This window comes from Pygocentrus nattereri, chromosome 7 (genome assembly GCF_015220715.1).
Source record: "Pygocentrus nattereri isolate fPygNat1 chromosome 7, fPygNat1.pri, whole genome shotgun sequence".
Lineage (NCBI taxonomy): Eukaryota > Metazoa > Chordata > Actinopteri > Characiformes > Serrasalmidae > Pygocentrus > Pygocentrus nattereri.
Window position 1 is genome coordinate 41,558,159 of NC_051217.1, and position 24,774 is coordinate 41,582,932.

At 42.6% G+C, this 24,774-nt stretch overlaps 1 protein-coding gene across 1 annotated transcript; it reads left to right on the forward strand.

The window, feature by feature from the left end:
- The first annotated feature begins 950 nt into the window (after positions 1-950).
- Positions 951-18,334, forward strand: LOC108439022 (synaptotagmin-11). Its single transcript, XM_017717187.2, has 5 exons — positions 951-1,128; positions 8,019-9,049; positions 15,812-15,983; positions 16,335-16,501; positions 17,421-18,334. The coding sequence occupies exons 1-5, from the start codon at positions 1,110-1,112 to the stop codon at positions 17,568-17,570; spliced, it is 1,539 nt and encodes a 512-aa protein (XP_017572676.2). The 5' UTR covers positions 951-1,109; the 3' UTR covers positions 17,571-18,334.
- The last annotated feature ends 6,440 nt before the right edge of the window (positions 18,335-24,774 follow it).

Consider the following 24,774-nt stretch of genomic DNA (forward strand, 5'->3'; position numbering starts at 1 on the left):
TCTGGGACATCATGTCTCGCTCCATCCACCAACGCCACGTTGCACCACAGACTGTCCAGGAGTTGGCGGATGCTTTAGTCCAGGTCTGGGAGGAGATCCCTCAGGAGACCATCCGCCACCTCATCAGGAGCTGCCCAGGCGTTGTAGGGAGGTCATACAGGCACGTGGAGGCCACACACAACACTGAGCCTCATTTTGACTTGTTTTAAGGACATTACATCAAAGTTGGATCAGCCTGTCGTGTGTTTTTCCACTTTAATTTTGTGTGTGACTCCAAATCCAGGCCTGCACTGGTTAATAAATTTGATTTCCATTGATGATTTTTGTGTGATTTTGTTGTCAGCACATTCACCTTTGTACAGAACAAAGTATTCAATGAGAATATTTCATTCATTCAGATCTAGGACGTGTTATTTGAGTGTTCCCTTTATTTTTTTGAGCAGTGTAGTTTAGTCTTCACTAAACATGAAGTCATTAAGCTTTTTACTGCTTTATTATGTATTACACTATATTATATAATAGACTATACTTTTATTATATGTTAGAGTAGTCTGATTAAAAATCAGCAGAACTTGTTGTTGTTGTTATTATTATAATATCCTAAAAGCCTAACTACGTACTATACTGACACATCACTGAGTAGTGAGTTAAATAGATAAAATGAATTAGTTCATTGTTGGAAACAGCAGTTAAATTATCAAACAAACGGAGTCAGAAATGAGGTGAACGTGTAAATGATGACCAGAAGAATAAATAACCAAAGCTACCAAAGGGATTAGGAGACGCAGAAACAGCGAGATTAATAAATGAAGCAATAATAATAATAAATCTCGGTTATGAGGCACAGACAGCGAATCAGAGCCGTCACTCTGAAAAGGCGCCTTAATGACGCAGCCGGCCGGGCGCTGCTGATTGGTCGGCCCGTTCGCACGCTTTGCTTTCTCTCTCCCGGGCGCGCGTCTCACGGTCAGTCGGTTTCCTAGCCGGTGCATGAGCACGAGACTTGGAGGCACGGAGCACGCGCTGCTCAGGGGGGCAGTAGAGGGGCTGAGTGAGCAGACAGTGAAGGGGGTCCCGTAAACGGATACAAGCAGAGCGAGAGAGAAACCATGAGGATCCATCTGGACGGTAAAGAGCCGCACTACTGATTGAACTGTGTGATGTCATTAGAGGCTGATGCTGTATTGAAACCTGTTCCTTTGTCTGATGATGGTTTAGATGCAATAACATGAGATCTTGTGATATGAGACGCTGTGATAGATGTTTAGGTCATATGTGGGAGTATATCAGGGGACAGGGGGCAATGTGTGGGGAATTAAATAGTGCTTTAAAGGGCCAATACCTCACATTTCCCCCCTGTTTGTCCATTGAAGTCCGTTTGAAACGTGTGTGAACTAAAATAAGACATCATTCACTTTTATATTTCATTTTTTCTTTATCCCTTATAACTATGACTATATCTCTAACTGCTATTGTGCCTTCGGAGGGGAATTCCACCACATTTTCCAAAAGCAAAATTCAGTCGTTGAGAGTAAATATAAATATATATAAATAGTGGTTTGATCTACAGAGGTTCAGGTGTCTTTACAGTGGTGGTGATGGGAACCAGACATCTAAAACACAAAAATAGCCGTTTTATTTACTGTCCGAAATGACCAGTGAACCCGCACGTCCTCTGAGGTTTTATGTGTAACGTCGATGAAGGAAAAATGACTCCGGCATCAGGTACTCATAACTGTTTTATGTAATAACTTTCTGTGAGGGAGCTTTTAGAGGTGGACGCCTGGTTCCCATCACCACCATTGAAAACACTCCTGACTCTGTAAATTTCTCTAGAGCAGAGCATTTCACACCAAACCACTATACATCGCTTTGTTTACATCTTAACTATGTCACTGTGCAGAAAATTTGGAAAAAGCAGTGGAGTTCCCCTTTAAGAATGATGTATGTAAATGAGCTGTGCTCTGATTGGCTGCCATGTATTGCGCCTCATTGAAAAAGCAGTCCAGGCTAAAACGCTGCATATAATGTGAGTGTGAATGGAGCAGGGCTGAACTCCTGTAGAGTAAAAAAAATGGAAATATGTCAGTGTGATGGGTTTTTGTGACCTCACAAAAACTATTCAGAATGGGCTGTTTTTACAGCTTTATTGCCAAACAATGACGGTATGGACTGGAGAGCGAATTTTGAAACGTCAATAACGGCCAACACACTATATTTACTATTATATATTCTGTGATATGGGTCAAGTATTATGGAACAATGTGTTGAGAATTGTTAGTTATAATAGACCAGTGCATTAAAGGGCCCATACCATGGAAAACTGAATGTTTCTTTCTTTTTTAGAAAGAAAATCGTTTGATGTGGTTTTGTTAAAGTTTTAAAATGCTCACACTCTGGTCCATACAGTCCATATATGGAAAAGAACCTGTTTTGAATTTACTGTTGTGATATCACACGTCACATGTACACCCTCCTATTCAGCTTATGAAAAGACCTAGATAAATAAATAAGCAGATACATAGTAACGAGGCCTGGTTAAGCTCTGCCCATTCACACTGACGTTATAAAGAGTGTTTTAACCTGGACTGCCTTTTGAATGAGGCACAATGCAGAGCAGCCAATAAGAACAGAGCTCATTTGCATATGTCGGTCTTAAAGGCATGGCAAGAGAAATAGTTTGTTTAATTTTAAGGGATAAAAAGAGTTATGTAGAAATGAATTATGGCTGTTTTTGCTACATAAAACTACATAAATGATCTAAAGGACCTTGTAATTAACAAAGAATAATGTAGGCTATGGGCCCTTTAAGTGTCACAGACAGTATGTTAGGTCTAACTAATCTATCTATTATAGGACAGTGTGTTGGGTGCTATGCTGCAGTGTTAGATCATATGAAAGAGAATGTTAGGTGCATTGCTGCGTTCAGCGTTATGAAGCACTGCTTTTAGTGTGTTTACTGTAAAGCTTTGAAACCACTTCGCTTTCGCTGCCAGTCAATGAATTCACATCTTGTTGTTTTAGCCGCTCTGGCCATAACGTGCACCCAAATACGTGACTCGCATTTTTATCTTGCACTGGCTCTCAGCTTATCTCAGGCACTCAAAGTCCTGCCAGGATACACGAATAACATTTTCCGCCTTATAATAAGAGCTGGACTCTTTGTCATGCAGGCCGTTACATCTGCATTGAGCTTCAGTCTTGTCTTGGCTCCACCGGTTGCAGCTGTGGTGCTGAGTCAGTCTGTGAAATGTATAGCGGTGCGCTCAGTGCCAGAACCTCTGCACTGCACAATCCTGTTTCCTATACTTACAGCAGACTGAGCTAGCGTAAGCAGGGAGAGCAGAGTGCATTCGGAGCATACGTTGCTGTGATAAAGCTCACTTGTCGAGCACTCATTATGAACAACGAGCACATGAGATAAGGTTAGATAAGATCGGCTTTGTCTGTTTACAGTGGAGACTTCAATACTCTAATGTGCAGACCTGGTAGAAAACAGTATGTAGAATCTGAAAAAAACTAAAAATATAAGTAAACAGACAAACAAACAAATAAATAAGCAAACATATAGCAATGAGACGTAGTAAAGGGCCTATGAGATGGAAACGTTGTGTAAAATGTCTTTCACAGAGTGGTGAACCCGTCCTCATCTATACTTCTGAAAGATTCAGCCTCTCTGAGAGGCTCTTTTTATACCCAGTCATGTTACTGAGCTGTTGACAATCAAACACCAGGTGTTTTTTTTAGCATTACAGTCTTTTGTTGCCCCGGTCCCAACTTTTTTGGAACATGTTGTTGGCATCAAATTTAAAAAATGGACCAGAATTAAAAACAACAACAAAAAATAACAATACAATTTCTGTTTCAACATGTGGTGTGTTGTCTTTGTACCTGTATTTTCTACACATCATTTGTTCTTATTTACATTTTGCACAGCGTCCCTGCTTTTTTCAGAAATGGGATTGTGTATGAATGTACATTTGTTTTAAAACTATATTATATATACAATAGTGGTCAAAAACGGGCAAATGCCTCAAAATAAGGTAAACTAGCAAAATACAAAACATACCAGAGTGGTGAAACAGTCCGATCAGAGTCTAAGAGGCGATCTTGAACTCAGGCGACTGAGAGCCGATTAGAGTCATGTGATCCTTGGGATGTGTGATGCAAGAGTCCTGGGCATTATGGGAGTTGGAGTCCGTGGGTAAGTTTTCACTGTCAGAGACAGGTGCAGGCATGACAGGAGTGCCAGAAACGACTGGTGTGACGTATATATATATATATATTTAGCTTTAAAGCAAATGTACATTCATTCGTTATTCCTTACGGCATTTTTTTGTTGTTGTTGTTGTTGAAGACTCTGGTTGTCTTAAATATCATTAGTTATTGTTGCATTATAATTTCCTTAGCAGTTATTAAACATATATATTCATTCATTTTAATTTTTTAATGCAAAATAACAGATAGTGTGGGCCACCAAATATGATTTTGACACAGACCCTATTACTGGCCCTATTACACCTCATTTAGCCTACAGCAATTTAGCCCCACTCATCCACGCTGACATCATAAAGAGACTCGGCACGATACAGGACGTCCAGTCAGAGTCAAGTCCTTTACATTTATCAGTCCTAACGGTGCAGCAGTGAAAACAGCCTGATTTCACCTCAAAGGAATAGAGAGGTTGGTCATGTAAAAATGAATTAGGGCTACATAAACTTGCGAAAATGACAAGACAAATGCACAGTATGGCCTTAAGAATCCCTAACCGTCAGTGGGCTAATGATTCCGCAGGGTAAGATCTTTCATGAGGTTTCACATGCAAGACAACACTGTCACTTAGTTCTTTAATACCCAGAAGAGAAAATGTCCTGGTCAGTCTGGTCTGTAAGCAGGAGAGAAGCAGTCCGGATCCTGCAGAGGTCACATGGATGCTCTGTTTTTGATCAAAGTCTTGCCTGTACCGGCTCCTTCTCCATCCAGCAGCAGTTAGCTGTGATTAGGACTGGGGGACATTTCCTGTGGCCTGTAATCAGATAACGAGTGATGTGTGGAGTGTAAGGAAGGAGAAAAACTGCAGCGCTAAACGCGCCGTGAGCAGGCGAGGAGTGCGGAGGCGGTGCTGGCTCTGGATCTCCTTTAGTCATGTCTGTTGGTGGAATCATTATCATTCCTCAACTTGCCTAAACAGCTCATTATTCTAGTAGAGAGTAACTCAGATTGCAAAGTTAGTTCGCCTCTGACTTCACGTTGACTCTTAGCTTTTCCAGTGATTTTTTATACTGCAGAGTTCATAATGCTGCATGACATCTACATAAGCTTGACATGACAATTGACTTAAGCCTACATAAACATGAATATAGGCTTATGTCAATAGGGGTCATCTGTCATAAACACTGCTTTTGTCAGCTTTGATGTAAAGTTGATTGTGATGTTTTTTCTTCTGAGACTGGGTTGTTATGATACTTTTTTGAATGAAATGACAGCACATTATGACAACTGAGTTAGCATAACGCTGATAATATGATCTTATAAATGGTTGGCACCCAACTGGACAGCAGTCAGACATGTCCCAGTCAGGGTTTGTGAAGGGTCCATTTGTGTTCCTGATCCGAGGCCTTTAATACCGAGTAGTCATGTTTAGATGCAGCCTGATAATCCATTAATAATAGTTCAATGGGAATAGAACATGCCCATGTTGTAAGGGTTTGGCCTGCCAGCAGAGGGGGTCGGCAGCAAGGCGCCCACTCTGTGCCTCCTGCTGCTGGCAGAAGGCATTGGCAACAAGGCGCCCAGCCCGCTCCACCTGCTGCCGGCAGAGGGCGACGGCCTGCGCTACCTGCTGCCAGCAGAGGGCGACGGCAGCAAGGTGGCATGGATCAATTAGACTAACTCGACGCACCTGGAAGCTTCCTCATATAAGGTGCTGGGAAACGGCAATGTTTGTCACACCTTTTGTAGAGGGGTGACCGGTACGGTACTTAGTCCGAGAACAGAGAAGGAAAGAAAAGAAAAGAAAAGAAAAGAAAAGAAAAGAAAAGAAAACAAAACAAAACAAAACAAAACAAAACTGCCCCCAAACCTCAAAGAGGGCTGAGAAGAGAGTAATTGCCCCCAAATTACTCACAAAAGAAAAAGCAAGAAAAAAAAACAAGCCGTACAAAAGGTGTTAGCTCTAAGAGCAAACAAGTGAAGGGAAGCATAAAGCTTTTCTCTCATAATCACGACTTTTGTGTTCTCATTGTCTTTTCGTTTCCCATTCTACTCAGCCTTTGTTTTAGCACGTCAGTTGTGGTGTCACCTTTGTTTGTCATTCCCGCCTTTTTTTTGCCCCGACTTCTTTGAGGTGCTTTGACCGTTACCACTTGTGCACTCTAGTGGCGCAGCGGTAGCGCCGTGGACCATCAACCCTAACAACTATTGATCAAATCTCGGTCCGGGCATCTCATTAGTGGCGACGACAACCGCATATCCCGTTGCCTTCTTGTTTTTGCTGGGTTTCAGTTCTGCACTTCCATCTCCCCACCATCCCGTAACACATGTCCGTCCGTCCGTTTTCTAAGCCGCTTCTCCGTCAGGGTCGCGGGGGGGTGCTGGAGCCTATCCCAGCAGTCTTCGGACGGAAGGCAGGACCCGTAACACATGTAAACACCTCAAATTCAATAGACAAGTGCAATTGAGGCCATTCAGAATACAGTTTCTATCCAATTGAACGAAGTGGGTAATCCTGTAAATAGTCCATTAAATTGAAGACTAAAATCCAAATTAACAACTGTATCTGATTACATTCCCAATCGGAAAATTTAGGTACATTCTACACACACGTTGCATCATAGTGAAGGTTTATGGTGTTCAATATGGTGGAGCAGAAACTGGTCTTCAGAGAGCAGACGAAGGTTATGCTCTGAGCTTTAAAAGATGGCGGTGGGACAGATGTCTAGCTTCTGAGTGTCAGAACACGACGTCTTCCTCTCGGCCTTCTTTAATAAGACATGTGAAGGACGTTTTACTGAGTTTGACATCACTTTTTAAATGAGTAAAAACACAAGCACTGCTCACTGCTGCTCATCTCGCTCTGACCCAATGACGAGTCCATTTTAATACTTGTAATTTGGCAGTAGGTTAATACATAATAATGTACAATTACAGTTGGTAAAATCATCCCAATATAGGCAAATGTTTGCTGTTACAATGTGTGTGTATATAAAATAAAGGGGTTTGTTTATCTAGATCTAGGTTGAACAGGCTAACAGGCTCCTCCAGTAATATTCCGTTACTGTAGGTTTATTACATGGAACGATTCACTGTCAAATTCCAACATATACAAGTAAAAAATATGCTCCAAATGCTTCTAATGTCTGGCCTAAATACTACTAAACCATGTGAAGGAAGTGAACGCCACCCTAACAAATTTCCTTAAAAGTGCTAGCAGAAATGAGCTTAATTATATAGAGTGAGGATTTCTGCAATATAGTATCACAGCTATAGTATCTCAGAAACGTGAGTACACCCCCATGTATACTGCTACACAAACTGTGCACTAACTACTTTAAGTTATATCCAAGTTTCATTTCTATAGTGTTGTCCGATGAAAAGATATAATAAAATATTATCAGAAATGTGAGGGGTGGACTCACTATTGTCAGATACTGTATATAATAGAAGTATAGAATGGCAGTTTATGAACTCATTCACTCAAAGCAGCATTGCAGATTTCTTAAAATGGCATTAACAATGTCTTACAATGCATTAAATTTGCTAATACATGCAGATACCCTGAAAAAGCCTACTGATTTCTTTTATAGTAAGGAAAAGTGTATACTTTGCCACACAGTGAAGTATTTGTATATTTTGTAAAATGCTTCATTTTTGTCTTCCGGTAAAGTACTGTGGGATATTGAGAAGCTCAGGATAGTCTGTTATTGGTTGTTAAAATAATAACACATGCTTAATCAGGTTTTATCTAGTTATCATGTTTGCTGTATATTTCATAATTTGCTTGTTTTCCTCCACAACAGTTCATCTCCAGATCCTCCTGGCCGTGGGCCTGGCCATCTTCTGCTTCTGCCTTGTGCTGGGCTGCATCATTTGCTGGTGCCGCAGGAAGTCCCACCCTTCTGACGACAAAGAGGCAGGGCTTACCCTTTCCTCTCCTCCTCTAGATCATGTGACTGTAACTCTAAGCCCCTCCCCATCCATTAATGTTCTTCCTATCAAACAGCAATATGAGGAGCTGGAGGGCGACGTGCTGGACTATCCTTCTCAGAACAGCAGTTCCACACCCTCCGAGGATGACCTCAGTACTCTTTCCCGTGTTTCAGTGGATTCGAAAGGTCCTCAGAAGTCTAGATTCCCCCTGCGCCGCCTCAGTTCCCCGGTCGTTCCCTCCTCGCCCTCCAAACTTGCCGTCCGCAGCCGAGCCTCCCTCCCCAGCATCCCCAAACTCAGCCTGGTGGCAAAAACCCGTCGCGCCTTGGACCGTCGCTCCACTGTGGCCGGCGACAACTTCTTATGTTCAGAAAGCAGCAGGTTGACCACTGCTGACCCACAGGGAGTGCCATGTTCACCTCAATATGGCTCCAGCCCACAGGGGGTGCCATCGTCACCTCAGTGTGGCTCAGGTTCCAGGCGTAGTTCCATCTCAAGCAAGCAACCACCATCCCTACACTTCACCTTGCTCTTCTCTCCAGCAGAGGGTGCTCTTACGGTTACAGTCCTGGGGCTGTTCAGGGCCTCCAGAAGGGTAAGCGGGGCCACAGTTAGGGCCAGCTTGCCCCCTCTCTGCCCTGCTCCAATGCAGGGGGCCCTGGCACGCAGGCACAGCCTGAGTCTTGAGCCCCAGTCCCAGGTCCTTACCCTTCAGGCCAGTTCTCTGGAGGAGCTCAAGGCCTGCACTCTGAGGCTCGTCGCTTTCGGCAAAGATTTCTCAGGTCTTCGGGAGACGCCGCTGGGGGAGCTGGAGCTGGCCTGCGCTGAAGTAGACTGGGAGCCAGATACCGCAGTCATGTACAACCTCCAGCTTAACCCCACCAGAAGAAGATTCAAAAAGGTAACAGGACATTATTAGTAGTAGTAAATCAGGCTGGGTAATCACAGTTCAGTACGAACTGAACTACCTCAATTCAATATCATGACAAAACTGTCATGCAATATCAAATTGTAGTTTTAAATAGTAGTTGGTCTTGGCATGCGCCAGCCAATAAGCATGCCTGTACTAAAATCTAGACTGCTGATTGGCTAAATTACATATCGTCACTGTCCAAAGAAAAACAAGTATCTCCTAAATAGTAACTTTACAGGAGAGGGCAAAAAAACTCTTTACTTTCAGTGTAAGTTAATGGAAAAAGTTGTTATTCTAAGCAATGTTGGAGCATTTCTATTGGTCCAATCATCATGAACTTTTCACACAGCTGCTGAGCTCAAATGATGTAGAAAAGTAAAAATTGTAAAAAAAAAAAAAAAAAAAAAAAAATGGAGATGCATGTTTTTCATTGGACAGCAGCGATTATGCATATCAACGCCGGCACTTATATCTTAATTATGCCCATGTTAGCAATCTCTTGTAGAGATGGCTTAGAATCATTAGATATTCAACTAGTCAGAGTTTTTTTAGATACACTTATTTTTCTAATCATTTCTTACAAAATTGAGTATCAAATTTCACTGAGATGCCTTTTCCTTATGATCTGGAAATATGCCTACTTCTAGCACCTTACAGCCACTTCTGCATTAATAAATTTGTTTTTTTTATTTAAAGCAAGGTATTAAAGTTCAGGAATCGGTATTGATAGATGTTTACAGCTAATGCTGGCTGATTAGCTAACTGCTAATTTGGAAGCCCTTGTAGTAACTTGAATGCACTCTTGGGGAAACAATTTGTCAGGAAATCACATTGGTGTGACATTAAAGCGCTAATTTGAATGCATTTTCTCCAAATGTGATTGGTCAGCTAAGGCATGCTTGGTGTCTGGAGTTCTTTAGTTTTGCACTGGAGCTACGAGGCTAATGTAGCTAAAAACAGTGGGTGCTTGTGCTGTACCGATTAGCATTGTCTAGCATGCTTAAATCATCCCACACTGGCCTTAAATCGCATCCAGTTGTTAAGAAATCCAAGACAGACTCTTTGTATTAGAAATATATTAGTTCTGCACAAAGCTCGCATTAGCTGCTTCACCTCTAAGGTTTAAAAGTACAGCCCTGCATCCTGCATCAGCTCTGACTGAGCAGCGCCACGTATCAGAGTAGCCTCAGGCGTGTTTGACCATGTGTCACCAACTCCATCAAGAAGCTTTCCACCTGTGAGGTCAGCAGCACGCTGGACCGTACCTGCCTTAGCCAGGTGACGCAAGTGGATGGAAAATGTGGTCCTCTGGCCCGGTAATAACCGCTATCGCGGTGGCGCTATCTCTGTGAGAATGTGGCTTTGTAATCAGCTCGAGGTCGTGTTTTGTGTGCGCTGTATTTTCCGCTCCGCTGGGAGATGGTGATAGGGCTGGGAGCTGAGTGAGTGGACTGTGGACAAGTGGGGCATTGATCTGGCTAGCCGCCCACACTTTGTCCTCCACGGAGAAGGGAAATGGCGCCAGAGGGCACCCAGAGAATCTGTCAAACAAGGAGACGGAGTGAGTGGAAGGGACACAGGCTGTGTTTACATTACAGGGATGAAGTGACCACACCGGTTACATTCACAGTACAACATTATTGCTTAATTGACCTGTCCATGCTCTGCCAACAAATGCATTACTTCATAATTACTGTTGCAAAATTCAGTGCTGTTAATAAAAAAGATGTAAAATAATGTGTGTGAAAGCTGTGAAGTGTAGATTGGTCTGATTGAAATTGTGCTGGTTTGTACTGGTTTTTGCCATATTGTCAAGTCATACTGAACACACTGGTGGAGGCTATTTTGACATCAATGTGGCATTACTTAGAATTCCGAACCATCAGTTCGGAGCCATCAGCCAACTGTGTTTTTAATTGGACCTCCGCATTGAACCCATCCGTGCAGTGAAACACCTAACATACATGCACACTAGTGAACACACACACAGTAGGGGGCAGTGAGGACACTTGCCTGGAGCAGTGGGCAGCCCTATCCACGGCGCCCGGGGAGCAGTTGGGGGTTAGGTGCCTTGCTCAAGGGCACTTGAGCACTTGAGGGGATCGAACAAGTGACCTTCCGGTCACAGGGCTGGTTCCCTAACCTCCAGCCCACAACTGCCCCCTACTTTGGGTGTTCACTCAATTTTTTTTTTTCTTTCCAGTTTGGTTAAAGCTAATTCCCACCCTCTACCTAGATGTACCCCCCCATCACACGATGCTATCAAGCTGGAAGAAACACGATTCCTCTGAGACGTGTTAGGCCAGCCAGCAGCTACTAACACAACGTCAACGTCAATTGAGCAGCTCAACACGCTTGGAGGAGAACATTAACTGCTGATTCTGTTACATCAGCTTATAGAGGCCACACTGGTTAGCATCACCCAAAGAGAGTGAGGCCTATATCTTGTACTCACTGTTGGCTGTTGTTCTAAGCACTGGCCACTGCTGTTGAATTAGCTTCAGATTCAGAAAGCACAGTTTGAGCACTGCTAGCTGGTTAAGGCTGTTGTCTTGCTCTGTCGCTGTCATTGTGTAGCTTGACTTTGGATTTTGTTTGCGGAAACACAAAATCAGTCCAGAGTACTGAAACCTTTCTTACCTGAAAGTTCCCACAATGCACTGTAAAAACCAGTTAGCATTGACTGTTCACTCTGCTGTCTAATTGAAATATGCCTGTAGTTCAACTTTCAGAAGGTTGAAAAACTAAAAAGCTTAAAATGCAGGACAAGAGCAGGAAAAAATGTCTATTTCACACACTTATCGTTTTTCGATTAACTGGAATGTTCATAGCGTCCTGAGAGCCACTTAGCTAGCCAGCTGCATTTGTTCCTGATTTAACTTTACTTGTACACTTTGCCACTGACCACCTTTACTACCTAAAAATATCACTCTATTCAGCTCAATAACACAATAGAATTTGCTATATTTCACAAGTGTCACTTTATTTATGCGTGACACTAAAGTAGCCTGTACCTGCTAACAGGCTACAGCTAACAGGCTAACTAGGCCTGTTTTGAAAATGGTTTAAATCCTCAATACTTGGAGGATCAGATGAGCTCAGCTACAGCGACACAGTTAGCTTGGCGGAATTAGCATTCATGCAAGCGTGTTACTCGACTGAAGAAAGGCCTAATTTTATTAAACATTGCCTTGTGTGACTGATACACACTTTATCTTTGTTTGCCCAGATAGAGTTTTCATGACGGCGAGGCCAAGCACAGCACAGTGGATGCGATTCCCAGGGAATATTGTTGGTACTGTGTTGTTTAGCCTCTGTTCCACATGTCACTAAGTCAGTGTCTCAGTGTTCCTCTCGGGACGTAGCCGGCGCCCCAATTCCAATTTACTATGCACTGATTCACTGCATACAGTACTGCGGGAAAGTTTTAGGCATCTGAGCAAATGTTTAAACAGTGTACCTCAGCAGTGAGTTTATCACAATATACATTAGAATAAAGTCGTATTCATAATTCAAATAAACAGAAAGACAATGAAAAGTAACAAGAATTTCTTGGGTCCATATTTTTCCTGGACACCTTCACAGCCGCCACAGAGACTTGTTAATATCATCAATTACATCATGAGCTCGATTTACTGAGCACTGATTCAAACCAGGAGCTGCTTTTTAACTACATATAATACTGGACTTCCTCGAGGAGAGGCTTGGAAATGGTTAAACAAACACACTAACATCCAAAAAAATCACAGTTTATTATTTATATGATTTTATATATATATATATATATATATATATATATATATATATATATATATATATATATATATATATATATATATATATATATATACAAACTACACAAATAAATAGATTTTGAAAATGTGTCTTGGGTGCCTAAGACTTTCGCACAGTACTGTATGTAACTAGTGAGTGAATTGAGACACAGCCTGGGACTCACTGATGGCTGTGGCCAGCGCTAAGACAGTTACGCCACTAGGGAGGCGTTTCATTGGTTGGCTGAGCTGATTGATTAGCTGCACAGAACTCGGGGAGAGCTATTTTAACATGGCTAGCTCGCCAGGGCCTTCGTGGTTGGTTGAGGCAACATGTTTTTGTGCTATTTATGCTGTAGTGTCTGAATAAATGGCTGTGATGCCAACTTGTTACGTCTTTTGGCAAAAATGGACCTTTTACGCTACAGTTTCTCTGGTTAAATTAGACCTTCCTTCCAGGCCAAGAGCTGCGGAGATTAGCGCTTATCCTCATCTACCGCTCTGAATTCAGTCCACGAAGGCCTTGCTAATTAGCTGATGAGCTAAATTAGGTGTGTTTAATGAGGCAGTGTGTTGAAGTCTGCAGTGGTTTGGCCTGCGAGGAGTGGAGCCTGACACATGCAGGTTAAATAAGATTTTGTTAAAGTTCTTCACAAGGATACTTTGTATTCGCTCAAAGCTGGTCTTTCTGCTTTGATGGTCCACAACTCTGATTTGATGGAGTTTGTGATTTCACAGCTGTGCCCATGAGGGTCTTTCCATGGCTGAGGTGTGCTCACACTTATCAGAAAGTTCTGACCTGAGCAATAAGGCTTGCAACATGAGCACAGCCTGAAAGGGGGTGAGACAGGGTGAAGTGGAGGGGCCGGAGGGGGGCTGTGAACTGAAAAAGTGAGAACAAGATGAATGAGGCCGGCGCCACACAGACAGCATGTCTCCTGAAGGAAGACGCTGTGTGTGATGTAGCGGGGGCTGTTAGCGTGATCTTCTCCTGCCTGTGTCACAGCAGTGCGCCTGAAGCCCCTGTGGCCCGAGCCCACTGTCGCTACAGCTAAACCTTTCCCCTTAACAGTGTCACCGGAGTGACATTAAAGCGCCCAAATCATGGAGAGCCAAGGTTTTTTAAATGAGAGCTTGATGGAGTATGTAAATATTGTTAAATATAGTTAAAAATACCCCATTCGCCATCCAGTTCACACAGTCCATACAAAAATACCCTACAGCCTGGCCTGGATTCAGCGGGAACACCATGTTTGTGATGTCACATCCATGAACACTTTTCCATGACATCTCATTCACATTGAAGTGATAATGAAAATCTGGACTGCTTTTTGAGCAGGGCACAATGCTGGCAGCCAGTCATAGTAGAGGTCATTTACATATGCAGTTGTGTGCAAAAGTTTGCACGCCCCCGATAAATGACAGTCGGTTCATTTTCAAAGTGAACACACTTCTGCACCTTTTGATGCATGATTGCTGTGTATTTGCTGAACTGATCATTTTGGAACAAAAGCAAAAACAATGTGCGTGCAAAACTTATGGCACACTTTGTTTTATTTTTTTGCCAGTATGTTAAACTCCTTATCCCTTAGAATTCAATAGACTTATTTTGGCGCTGAGACTGTATGACTGACGTGTAAATGAGCTCTATTTTGATTGGATGCTCTGAATCATGCCTATTTCAAACAGTCCTTGTATCTTCAACATGAATGAGTGAAGCTAAATTGCTCTATAGACTGGATAATATATGTAAATTACTTCTGTGACATCACAAAAACATTGAATTTAAGAACAGGCTCTTTCCCTGGAATAGTTTCGTTGTGGAAGGCTTTGAAACTTTAACAATGATTACATACTAAAACTAAGCTATTTAGTATATCAGCTATCAAGGCTTTCCTTGATATGGGACCTTGAATTCTAAGGAAATAGAGAGGTTGCAAAATGGTCATGAAAATATGAATTATTACTGTTTTTGGTACATAAAGCTTTATAATTGGAAGAGCAATAAAATACAACCGCCCTTATATTGAGGTTTAAACAGAAACTGATGGTTGACTTTATGCTATATACAGTTGAGGGGAGACATTCTGGACAGTTTACAGAAGCAGTTATAGTGTCCATACTTATCAAGAGAAGAAATATTTTATATGATATTTCATGCCAAAAATTGCTGGCGTTAAATAAACACCTACAACAATTGTTTTACTCGAGTTTTACACCCACTCCACAAAGTTAAAGCACGGATCTAATGAACACTGTAGGAGGGAATTGATTTATTATTTTACAGCTCAGGGAAATCAAACACAGAGATGTCCTGATGAACATTGTCCAGTTTTGTCACATCACTGTGATCCAGAGTTATCTGGAAAGATGTGAAAGCGTCAACATATTAAAGTGCTTATTAAAGGTGCACATGGCTGATACAGTGAGCACTGAGGTGATGTAATCTTCAGTGGGCATGTGTGCAGAGTGTGGCTTGTGATTATATGTATGTGTTAGATAAGCCAAGACCGCCTAGTGCGTTGCAATGGCCAGACTTAGAGAGGCATGAAACCAGTGTCCAACAGACTGCCCACTGACCATCCCACATCTAAATACATCTGTCACGACATAAACAAAGCAAAAAAGCACGTTTCTAACTGGAATGGTAAAGTCAAAGTCAAATAACTAGAAAGCAGAACATCACAGGCAATAGACGCTGTACAGTCTGACCTGCGGATGACCCTGTTCTTAACAGGTTTTGACCACGTTACACTTTTTTGCATAATTTGGAAACTCCAGCTACTCTTTACATTGTGTCCGATTCCCTAAGGAACGGACATACAGAAATGGTCCAGAATGACTTGTGTGATTTGTTACAACTCAACCACTGAATTCTACAGAAATTTTGAAAACTCGGTGGAATGCCCCTTTAACTACTTTCCCGACCATCACAATCTGAGCATTTCTTTCATTGTTTCGTGATGTTTGTTTTCAGAGTCAGAGCACTCAGGAGTCTTTGGGCAATCTGAGGTCGTCAGCGTGTCCTCCGAGGCCACTGGGTCAGCTCTTTATCCTGCTGCAGTACCAGACACAGGCCCACCGCATCAAAGTGATGGTGCGCAAAGCTGAGAACTTGGCCAAGATGACGAGAATGCCTGGAGCTGCAGGTACATCCACAGCTGTTTTAGCCGGGCACCAAGCCATGCGCCTGCCGGTGGCCCTAAAGTTTTATCACACACTCCTATAACCTAAGAAGAGCTACATTAGTTTGCATTGAAGTCCCTGTAGTTAATGAATAATAAGCCTTAGTATGTAAAAAGCCTGGAATGTTAAGGGATTAATAACTAAATCTCTGGTTTGGCCCACCTCTCATAAATTGCTGCCCCCTACTGGGCACCCTTAACTGACCTATTCCAGCCTGTACTGGAGGAGTGGTCATTTTTTTGCTGGTCTGTTAGCAAGAAATATTCACTAAGTGACCACACAGAATACTACAGAGAATTGCGTTGTTCCTACAGATCACTATGTCGTCATCAACCTGCGGCAGGGAGGGAAAGTGATCAGCACTAAGGAGACGAAGGGAGCGAGTGGCTCTAATGCGGTTTGGAACGCGCCCTTTTTGTTCGATTTACCGGCTGGTGACATCATCAGACTTCCGCTGGTCTTCGAATTTGTCATCATGCAGGTAGAGAGGAGACATCCAACTCTCCTATAAATCCAGACACTCTTATAAATCCAGTTTATTTGTTTACGAGATTGATTTACATGCCTTTCGTGTGATTTTTAATATGCTTATCAAACTGGGTCATTATGGTTAATAAGCTTGGTCATAACTATTTACAGCACCGAAATAACTTATTACTATACACCTTGTTTCTATACTGGTCCATTTTTATCAGCTTCACTTACTATATAGGTGCACTTGGTAGTCCTACAATTACAGACGCTGGTCCATCTGTTTCTCTGCATACTTTGTTACCCTGTTCTTCAATGGTCAGGACCCCCACAGGACCACCACAGAGTATTCTTTGGGTGGTGGGTCATTCTCAGCACTGAAGTCGTGGTGGTGGTGGTATGTTAGTGTGTGTTGCCTTGGTCTGAGTGGATCAGACACAGCAGAACCAAAACTATCCAGCCAACAACGTCCTCTGGGCAGCGTCCTGTGACGGAATAGAGGATGACCAACACAAACTGTCCAGCAACAGATGAGCTATTGTCTCTGACTTTACATCTACACGGTGGACTACTGACAAGGTAGGAGTGTCTAATAGAGTGGACAGTGAGTGGACACAGTATTTAAAAATCTCCAGTAGCACTGTTGTGTCTGATCCACTTGTACCAGCACAACACACACAAAGCACCACCACCACGTCAGTGTCACAGCAGTGCTGAGAATGATCCATCACCCTGCTCTGTGGGTATCTGCTGAGGTCCTGACCACAGAACACAGATGGACTACAATCTGTAATTATAGAGCCACAAAGTGCTCCTATATGGTCAACAAAGGTGATTAAAAAATGGACAATTTTCCAATCTTCTAATGATCTAGAATGAAAGCAATGAAAGTTGCAGAGCTCATTTAGATCACTGCTTTATCTCCACAGGGACGGCTGTACACAAAAAGCAGCGCTCTGGGCCGTGTTCTGATTGGTTGCGAGGGTCCAGAGGCGGGGCAGCAGCACTGGAAAGAGATGTGTAATCGAGGGCAGGTGGAGACGGCACGCTGGCACACACTACAGCAAGATACGCTGTAGGACTGGGTCTTAATGATGGACATGTCCCAAACAGTGGGCTTTTAGACAGATTATCCTCTGCCATGGCCTCTCACTGGGGCTTTGGGTAGTGGACAGGACTGTTAAGAGATGGATTAACTGTCCAATAGGCTGACCGTCATGTGAGAGTCTGTATATGAAATGTAACTACTGTATTTATTAATGTGAATAATTCCAGATATTTTTCCAGATTCCCTGAATGGAGTGCCAAAATAGCGTTATGTTCTGAAACTGTGTTAGCTTTGATTATGACTGTGTTAGACTTTGAGTATGACACCTGTTGGTATGTCGTATGGTATGTCTTTGTATTGTTTTCTTGGCCTGTTAGATAAGTGCTGCCTTGTTCTTGGTTTCCTGTGTCAAGTCGTTCTTAAGTAGCTTTTGCTAACCATTAAATATGATCAGAAACAAGGTTGAAAGTGATGGTTTGGCCAGAAATTTGGAAAATTAACACCATTTTTGCTGCTTGCCACTAATGTAGTCAATCAGCCAAGACATGTTGGGTGTTCTTTTGCATTGGCGTTGTTGCTAACATTAAGCTCTTAGCCATTTTTAGCATGCTAACAGCATGCCTAAGTCATGACGTGCCTGAAACCGTGTTGGGTTGTTAAGTAATGTCATATAGACTTTATTATGTGCTTTCTGACACTGTGTGACGTTGAAGGTATGGACAGAATTAAAGCTGGAACAATAAACAGGTTAAAAAAATTGTGAGAAAATTGTCAATAAATATCTGTACTTACACACAGGAGAGCTCGATATAGTCTATGGCCAAAGGTATGTGGACACCTGACATATCACAGCTTGCTGGATGTCCCGTTTCAAAACCATGTGCATTAATGTGGAGTTTGGGCCCTTTGCAGCTTTAACAGCTTCCATTCTTCTGGGAAGCCTTCCACAAGATTTTGGAGTGTGTCTGTGGGAATTTGTGGCTATTCAGTCAAAAGAGCAGTCGTGAGGTCAGACACTGAAGACGGCCTGGCTTGAAATCCATGTTGCAGTTCAACCCAAAGGTGTTCATTGGAGTTAAGGTCAGAGAACTCTGCAGGCCACTGGAGTTCCTCCACACCAAACTTATCAAACTATGTCTTTATGGAGCTTGCTTTATGCATAGGGTGCTCAGTCATGCTGAAATATAAAGGGGTCTTCCCCAAACTGTTACTGTCTAGAGTGTCTTTGTGTGCTGTAGGATTAATATCACCCTTCACTGGAACTAATGGGCTCAAACCCTGCAAAACGGCCCCAGCCCATTATTCCTCCTCCACCAAACTTTACTGTTGGCGCTATGCATGATAGTAGGTAGTGTTCTCCTGGTATCCACCAAATCCACTTTCATCCTGATAGTGCCAGATAGTGAAGCGCTATTCATCACTCCAGAGAACATGTTTCCACTGCTTCCAGTCCAGTGGTGGCATGCTTTACACCACTCCAGCCGACGCTTGGCATTGCACAGTGACCTTAGGCTTGGGTGCAGCTGCAAGGAAATCCAATTCATGAAGCTCCCAACATGCTCTGTGTGTCTCAATTCAGGGGCTGCATCCTTCAGAGGCTGCATTTGAAGGCCGATTGCATCACAGCGGCGTGACTAGGCTGTCATATTTCGAAGGCTCCTTCATATGTGGCTGAGAAATGTGTCCTCCTTTGCCATGGCAATAAAGGATCCAACATCCTTCGCCAGCCAACATATTCCGAGGTTCATTGGGAGCCAGCAAGGATTTGAGAACATGGTGGCATCAACAGAGAAGCGAATGGTGGCTGAAGAGTTCAATAAATACAGTTTAAAAAGAGTCAAATAGCTAATGATACAAATATATTAAAAAAAAATCTCAGTATCCAGCGGGGAAGCATCTCCAGCTCTAATAAATGAACAAATAAACAATTAAAATAAAGGTTTCTGACTCCATCTTTAAAGAACTTTAAAATAACTTGACAAGAGAGGTGTTTCATGGTGCTGTGGTAATGGCGGGAACAGCGGTACTATGATGCAAACAGAAAATCCGCAGACCATCTCATTTTGGTTCAGCCTTTGCGGGTCTAAGCAGCTTTCGAAGGACACACCTTCATAGACCTTCATGCGTTTCAGCACCATTTTAGCTTCTACAATAATAGCACTTACAGTTGTCTAGGGCAGATCTAGCAGGGCAGACATTTCACAAACTGATGTGGCATTATATGACAGTGCCATGTTTAAAGTCATTGAGCTGTACAGTATGACTCATTCTACTTCCAGTGTTTGTCTATGGAGACTGCAAGGCTATGTGCTGAATTTTATACACCTGTTTGCAATGAATGTGGTTGAAACACCTGATCCCAATAATTAGAAGACTCGACATACCTTTGGCCCTAAAGGGTATTTGTCTGACTTTTCTCAGATTTGTGTGCAGCTCGGGTATCCTTTAAATTTCACATTGAGGTTCTCATAACTGGCCTTTCACTTCCGACCAATCTAACTAAATCCTGCCTTTTTCTCTCTATTTGCTTTATGCTTCTACTTAGCATAACACACCACACCACATCAGTGTCACTGCAGTGCTGAAAATGATCCACCACCCAAATAGTACCTGCTCTGTGAGGGTCCATGAGAGTCCTGACCACTGAAGAACAGGGAAAAAGGGGGTAACAAAGTATCAGAGAAACAGATGGACTACAGTCTGTAACTGTAGAACTACAAAGTGCAGCTATACAGTAAGTGGAGATGATAAAATGGACAATGAGCGTAGAAACAAGGAGGTGGTCGTGATGTTATGACTGATTGATGTATATGTAAGCGTACAGATCATTCACTGTTCTAGCTGTATTTTCTGATATTTTCTCCTGCAGTAATAAGCACATTTTTGGATGCACTATAATCAGATTAGCAGAGTGTTTGTGATATTGATGAAGACGCAGTCATCCTCCATAATGGATTGCTATGCGGATGTAAGAGATTCCCCTAAGGCCACGGAATTACTAGAACATCCTGATTTTATACATGAGGATGCTCTTCTGCCATTTCCAATCAGCCACCAAAAGCTTGGTCTAGCAACACAACCGTCTCCTCCAGACTCCTTTTTTTTTTCTAAGGCCGAACGCAGCAAAACAAGGTTATGCATAAACCGCAAGGACGAAGTCAGCTGGAAGAGGAAATCAAGTGTAATGAGTTTCTAATTCAATTCAATTCGTCTCACAGCTTAACGGACCTATTAAGATTAAAGATGCCTGGGTTGGGTGACTCATCGCGTGCTCAGGTCCGACCGCATTGCATTGCTTTTACTCAATGAAACTTCAGTTGCTAAACAGAAATGACTTCTGCTCTACAGAAGGCTGGCCTCACTGCCCTCTCTGATAGCAGAAATAAACAATTATCAAAGCCGCAGAGAGACCCCAGAACACCGACCCCTAGAATAAATCCTATACATGATATACTCCCATGCACACAGCACCATATGCAAAATACCGAAATGTGCATTCATTACACATCCATTTAGAACAAGTTAGTGGTGAGACAGAGTTATAACTAGCTTCTCTGCTACACTATATGGCCAAAAGTATGTGGACAGCCTTCTAATTATTTAGTTCAGGTGTTTCAGTCATACTCATTGTGAACGGGTGTATAAAATCAAGCACATATCCTTCCAGTCTCCTTAGACAAACACTGGCAGTAAAATTAGTCATACTGAAGAGCTCTGTGACTTTAAATGTGGCAGTGGCATCGGAATCAGTAAGTCAGTTTGTGTCATTTCTGACCTGCTAGATCTGCCCTAGTCAACTGTAAGTGCTAATTTGGTAAAACGGATGCAGGTGGGAGCAACAACAGCTCAGCCACGAAGCAGTAAACCACAAACTCCACTGAGTGCTGAAGCGTATAATGGTAGAAATCGCCTATGGTCTGTTGCATCACTCAATACAGAGTTCCAAACTGCTTAAGGAAGCAACTTCAACACAAGAACTGTACGTTTGGAGCACTGTAAAATGTGTTTCTACGGCAGAGATCGCTATGTGCAATGCCAAGCACTGGACTCTGGAGCAGTGGAAACATGTTCTGTGGAGTGATGAATCACACTTTACTATCTGGCAGTCTGTTGAACGAGTCTGAGAACATTATGTATCAGCATGCATAGTGTCAACAGTAAAGTTTGGTGGAGTAGGGATAATGGGTTGGGGCTGGTTAACAGTGTTTGGACCCCTTAGTTCCAGTAAAGTTTAATGTAAATATTACAGCATACAGACACTTTAGACAATATGTTTTCATCTTTGGATCCTGTTCATCCTGGCCTTCTCATCCAACATCAGTCCTGACCTTCCAAATGCTCTAAATGAGCACAAATTCCCACAGAGACACTCAAAAATCTAGAAGTGGAAAAGTGGAAAGCTTTATTCTCAAAATATACACTAATATACAGAATTTCTAATGTTTTGTGCTGTCGCAAATTCTATTGTCATGAAAAGGGTTCAATAGGTGTAATATTAAGATCACTGCTCGTTTGAGCTCGTATGCATTTATAGGCGTTTCCTTCTTAAAGAGAGGAGATTACAATGAAGCATCTCCTCTTGTTTACCAAGACCAAGAATAGATTACTGACCAGGCAAGTGGGGACTATGCCCAGGGGGACTGCGAGTATCAGGGTCAAAAACAGGCGAGGGTCAAATACCAAAAAACACAGGCAACCAAAATCCAAGGGGAAGACAAAATCGTGGTCGATAAACAATCCAAAAAGGTCCAAGTTCAAATACACAAAACCAGCTGGTGAAGGTACAAAAAGGGGGAGATCAAAAGGCAAAGTTGAAATAACAAAGATACGGTTAATACACAGAATTCAGAATCAAAAAATAAACACTCAGTGTGCTCAGGGAGAAACTACACTATACACTGAATCTAGTGGAAGCCCGGGCTTATATACTAACTAACTGGGTCATCATGCACAGGTGTGTTGGGTTAATAATCAGGAGACTGTGAAAGCTGGTAGTGACGCATGTGACTGTCCAGAGTCATGTGATCTCCTGAAGCATTGTGGGAAATTGAGTCCGATTCAGTCCAAGGCGTGACACTCTGACTGCCAGGGGCCTCAGGAGGCCTCACAGCACAAGGCCCACGAAGGCTCAGATAAAACAAGGAATTCTATCTGTTCTCAGGCCTCTCAGGTTGTATCATTGATTTTTCAGCATTCCATTTAAATGGGATGTTTTATGCTACTATGTGTGCAGGAACACTGCTTAAAGTAAAAAGAGAAAAGTTCATCTTTAGGTGCAGACACAATGGAATATTGAACATTAATAAGGCAAATTTCATTTATTTTCAAAATCAACATATGTTTGTGATGCTAATTATGGTGCACATAAAGACAAACTTTATTGTTTAATCTGTTATTGTTTAAACTACTGTTTATTCTCACATTTGAGGTATTTAGTTATTTATTTAGTGTTAGTATTAGAGCTTGAGGAGCTTCCCAAAATTCCCTGCTTTGTAGTCCTTTGGGAAATAAGTGACACATTTAGGCCCAAACCCTTTTCTTCTTTTTACCCCTGCCCCTTGTTTTTGAGAGTCACCCTAACAAGGGATAGTGGGTGAAATCTTGCCCTCAAATAATAAACTAAAACATCGCTTCATTAACAGCTACTAGCGCTGCTCTTTATGAAATTTTACGGTTTGTTTGGTCTCTCGCTCAGCCGTCTTAACACTTTCTTTTTTCTCATCACTCTGTTTGGACGGTGTCTCTGAAAAAGCTCCGTTTGCAGGACCATGTAGCCCCAACACTTCGCCCCTCTATCTCAACATGAATCGGGACACCCTGCCCCTAGACGTGAACGCACAAAACAGAGGGCTTAGGGCTGAGTGGTAGGGGCGAGGGGTGAAATGGGACTGGGCCTTAGAGTGAAGTAACTCTTCTTTTTCCAGCCAGTTTGTCAATTCTAGTGCGATTGCAGCCGTTGCATCAACTTTTCAAGAGAAAAACTGAACGAGCTGAACACACGTGAGTGAGTAACTGACCTGTTGTGGCACACTGACTCACTCAAACATTCCCGTTGCTCATTTCTCTATCGATCCAGGAGCTGAATAATTCACTGACCATGTCTAATGTAGCACGTGCACCAAATCTGAGCACAGTGAGTCAACATTTGAACACTGTCATGCCGTGTATTGTGTTTTGTATCATATTGTATTGGCTATAGGCAGAGTGTGAAATACCCCTGGTATTCTGGGGGGACTGGCTGGCTGCTCACTCACTCACCATAGAGGCGCTGATGGATGCAATGGTAACAAAATACTTACAATTCTTCTCCTGGAAATGCTGCTTTCTAGTTTGGTAATGAGCTCTTCCACATATTAACTAAGATCTTCCACATCGCTTTTGTGTTTGGTTTGAGAAATGACTAAGAATTTTACTCTTCCCACCAATTTCACATTCACAAATGCGCTGTGGCATATTCAGAGGTTTCCAAGGCATAGTTACATCACTATAATAGGCCAACTGGGTGAACCAGCCTGCTACAGCACCACCCTGAGACAGACCAATGCTACTGGTCTAACTAGTGAAGAATACTAAACAGAACTGTGGGTGAAGCAGCTGAACAAAGACGTTTCCCTGAATTTGAGGTTCTATTACAATACGCTAACGTCGATTTTGAGACATTCCGAGGTTTATTAGGGGCTTCCGGACCCCCTCAGGACCCCCTGTATTTTGTGCCTTGGTTACAGATACAAGTATCGAAGGATTTAGGAAGGTTGGGTTATGTTTTAGTGTTAGTTATGCCACTACAGAATGACAGATTACTACATTTCATAAAGCTTTAGTCTGAGAAATGTGCCAGACTTTCGGACCCTCGTGGTGCCTTTCAGGCAAGTTTGGCAGTATTATCCATAATATAACAGGGGAAAACACAGGGCTTAAATACAGGAACAACGAAGGTAAACAAGACACAGGTGAGAACAATCAAGGGCAGGGTCTGGAAACAAGGGGGCAGGACAGGGAAGAATCAAAACAAGGAAGCACATGGACAAAAAAGGTAAACACAAGTACATGGAGTACTGGGAGCGGCCAGTCGTGACAACAGGATCTTAAAACCGAATGTTCTTGTTTTTAGAGTGCTTCTGTCACGTCACCGTGACTCATGGCTTCTCACATTAGCTATGCTAGCTAGAGAAAATGACCTATTTTATGGTCTTCTGAGCTGAGAAATGGTCTGATTTGGAAATAACAGGAAAAGA

Coding starts and splice junctions, on each gene's coding strand:
- LOC108439022 (XM_017717187.2), top strand. Junction 9,050..15,811: donor CCAGAAGAAGATTCAAAAAG/GTAACAGGACAT, acceptor GTTTGTTTTCAG/AGTCAGAGCACTCAGGAGTC. Junction 15,984..16,334: donor GAGAATGCCTGGAGCTGCAG/GTACATCCACAG, acceptor TTGTTCCTACAG/ATCACTATGTCGTCATCAAC.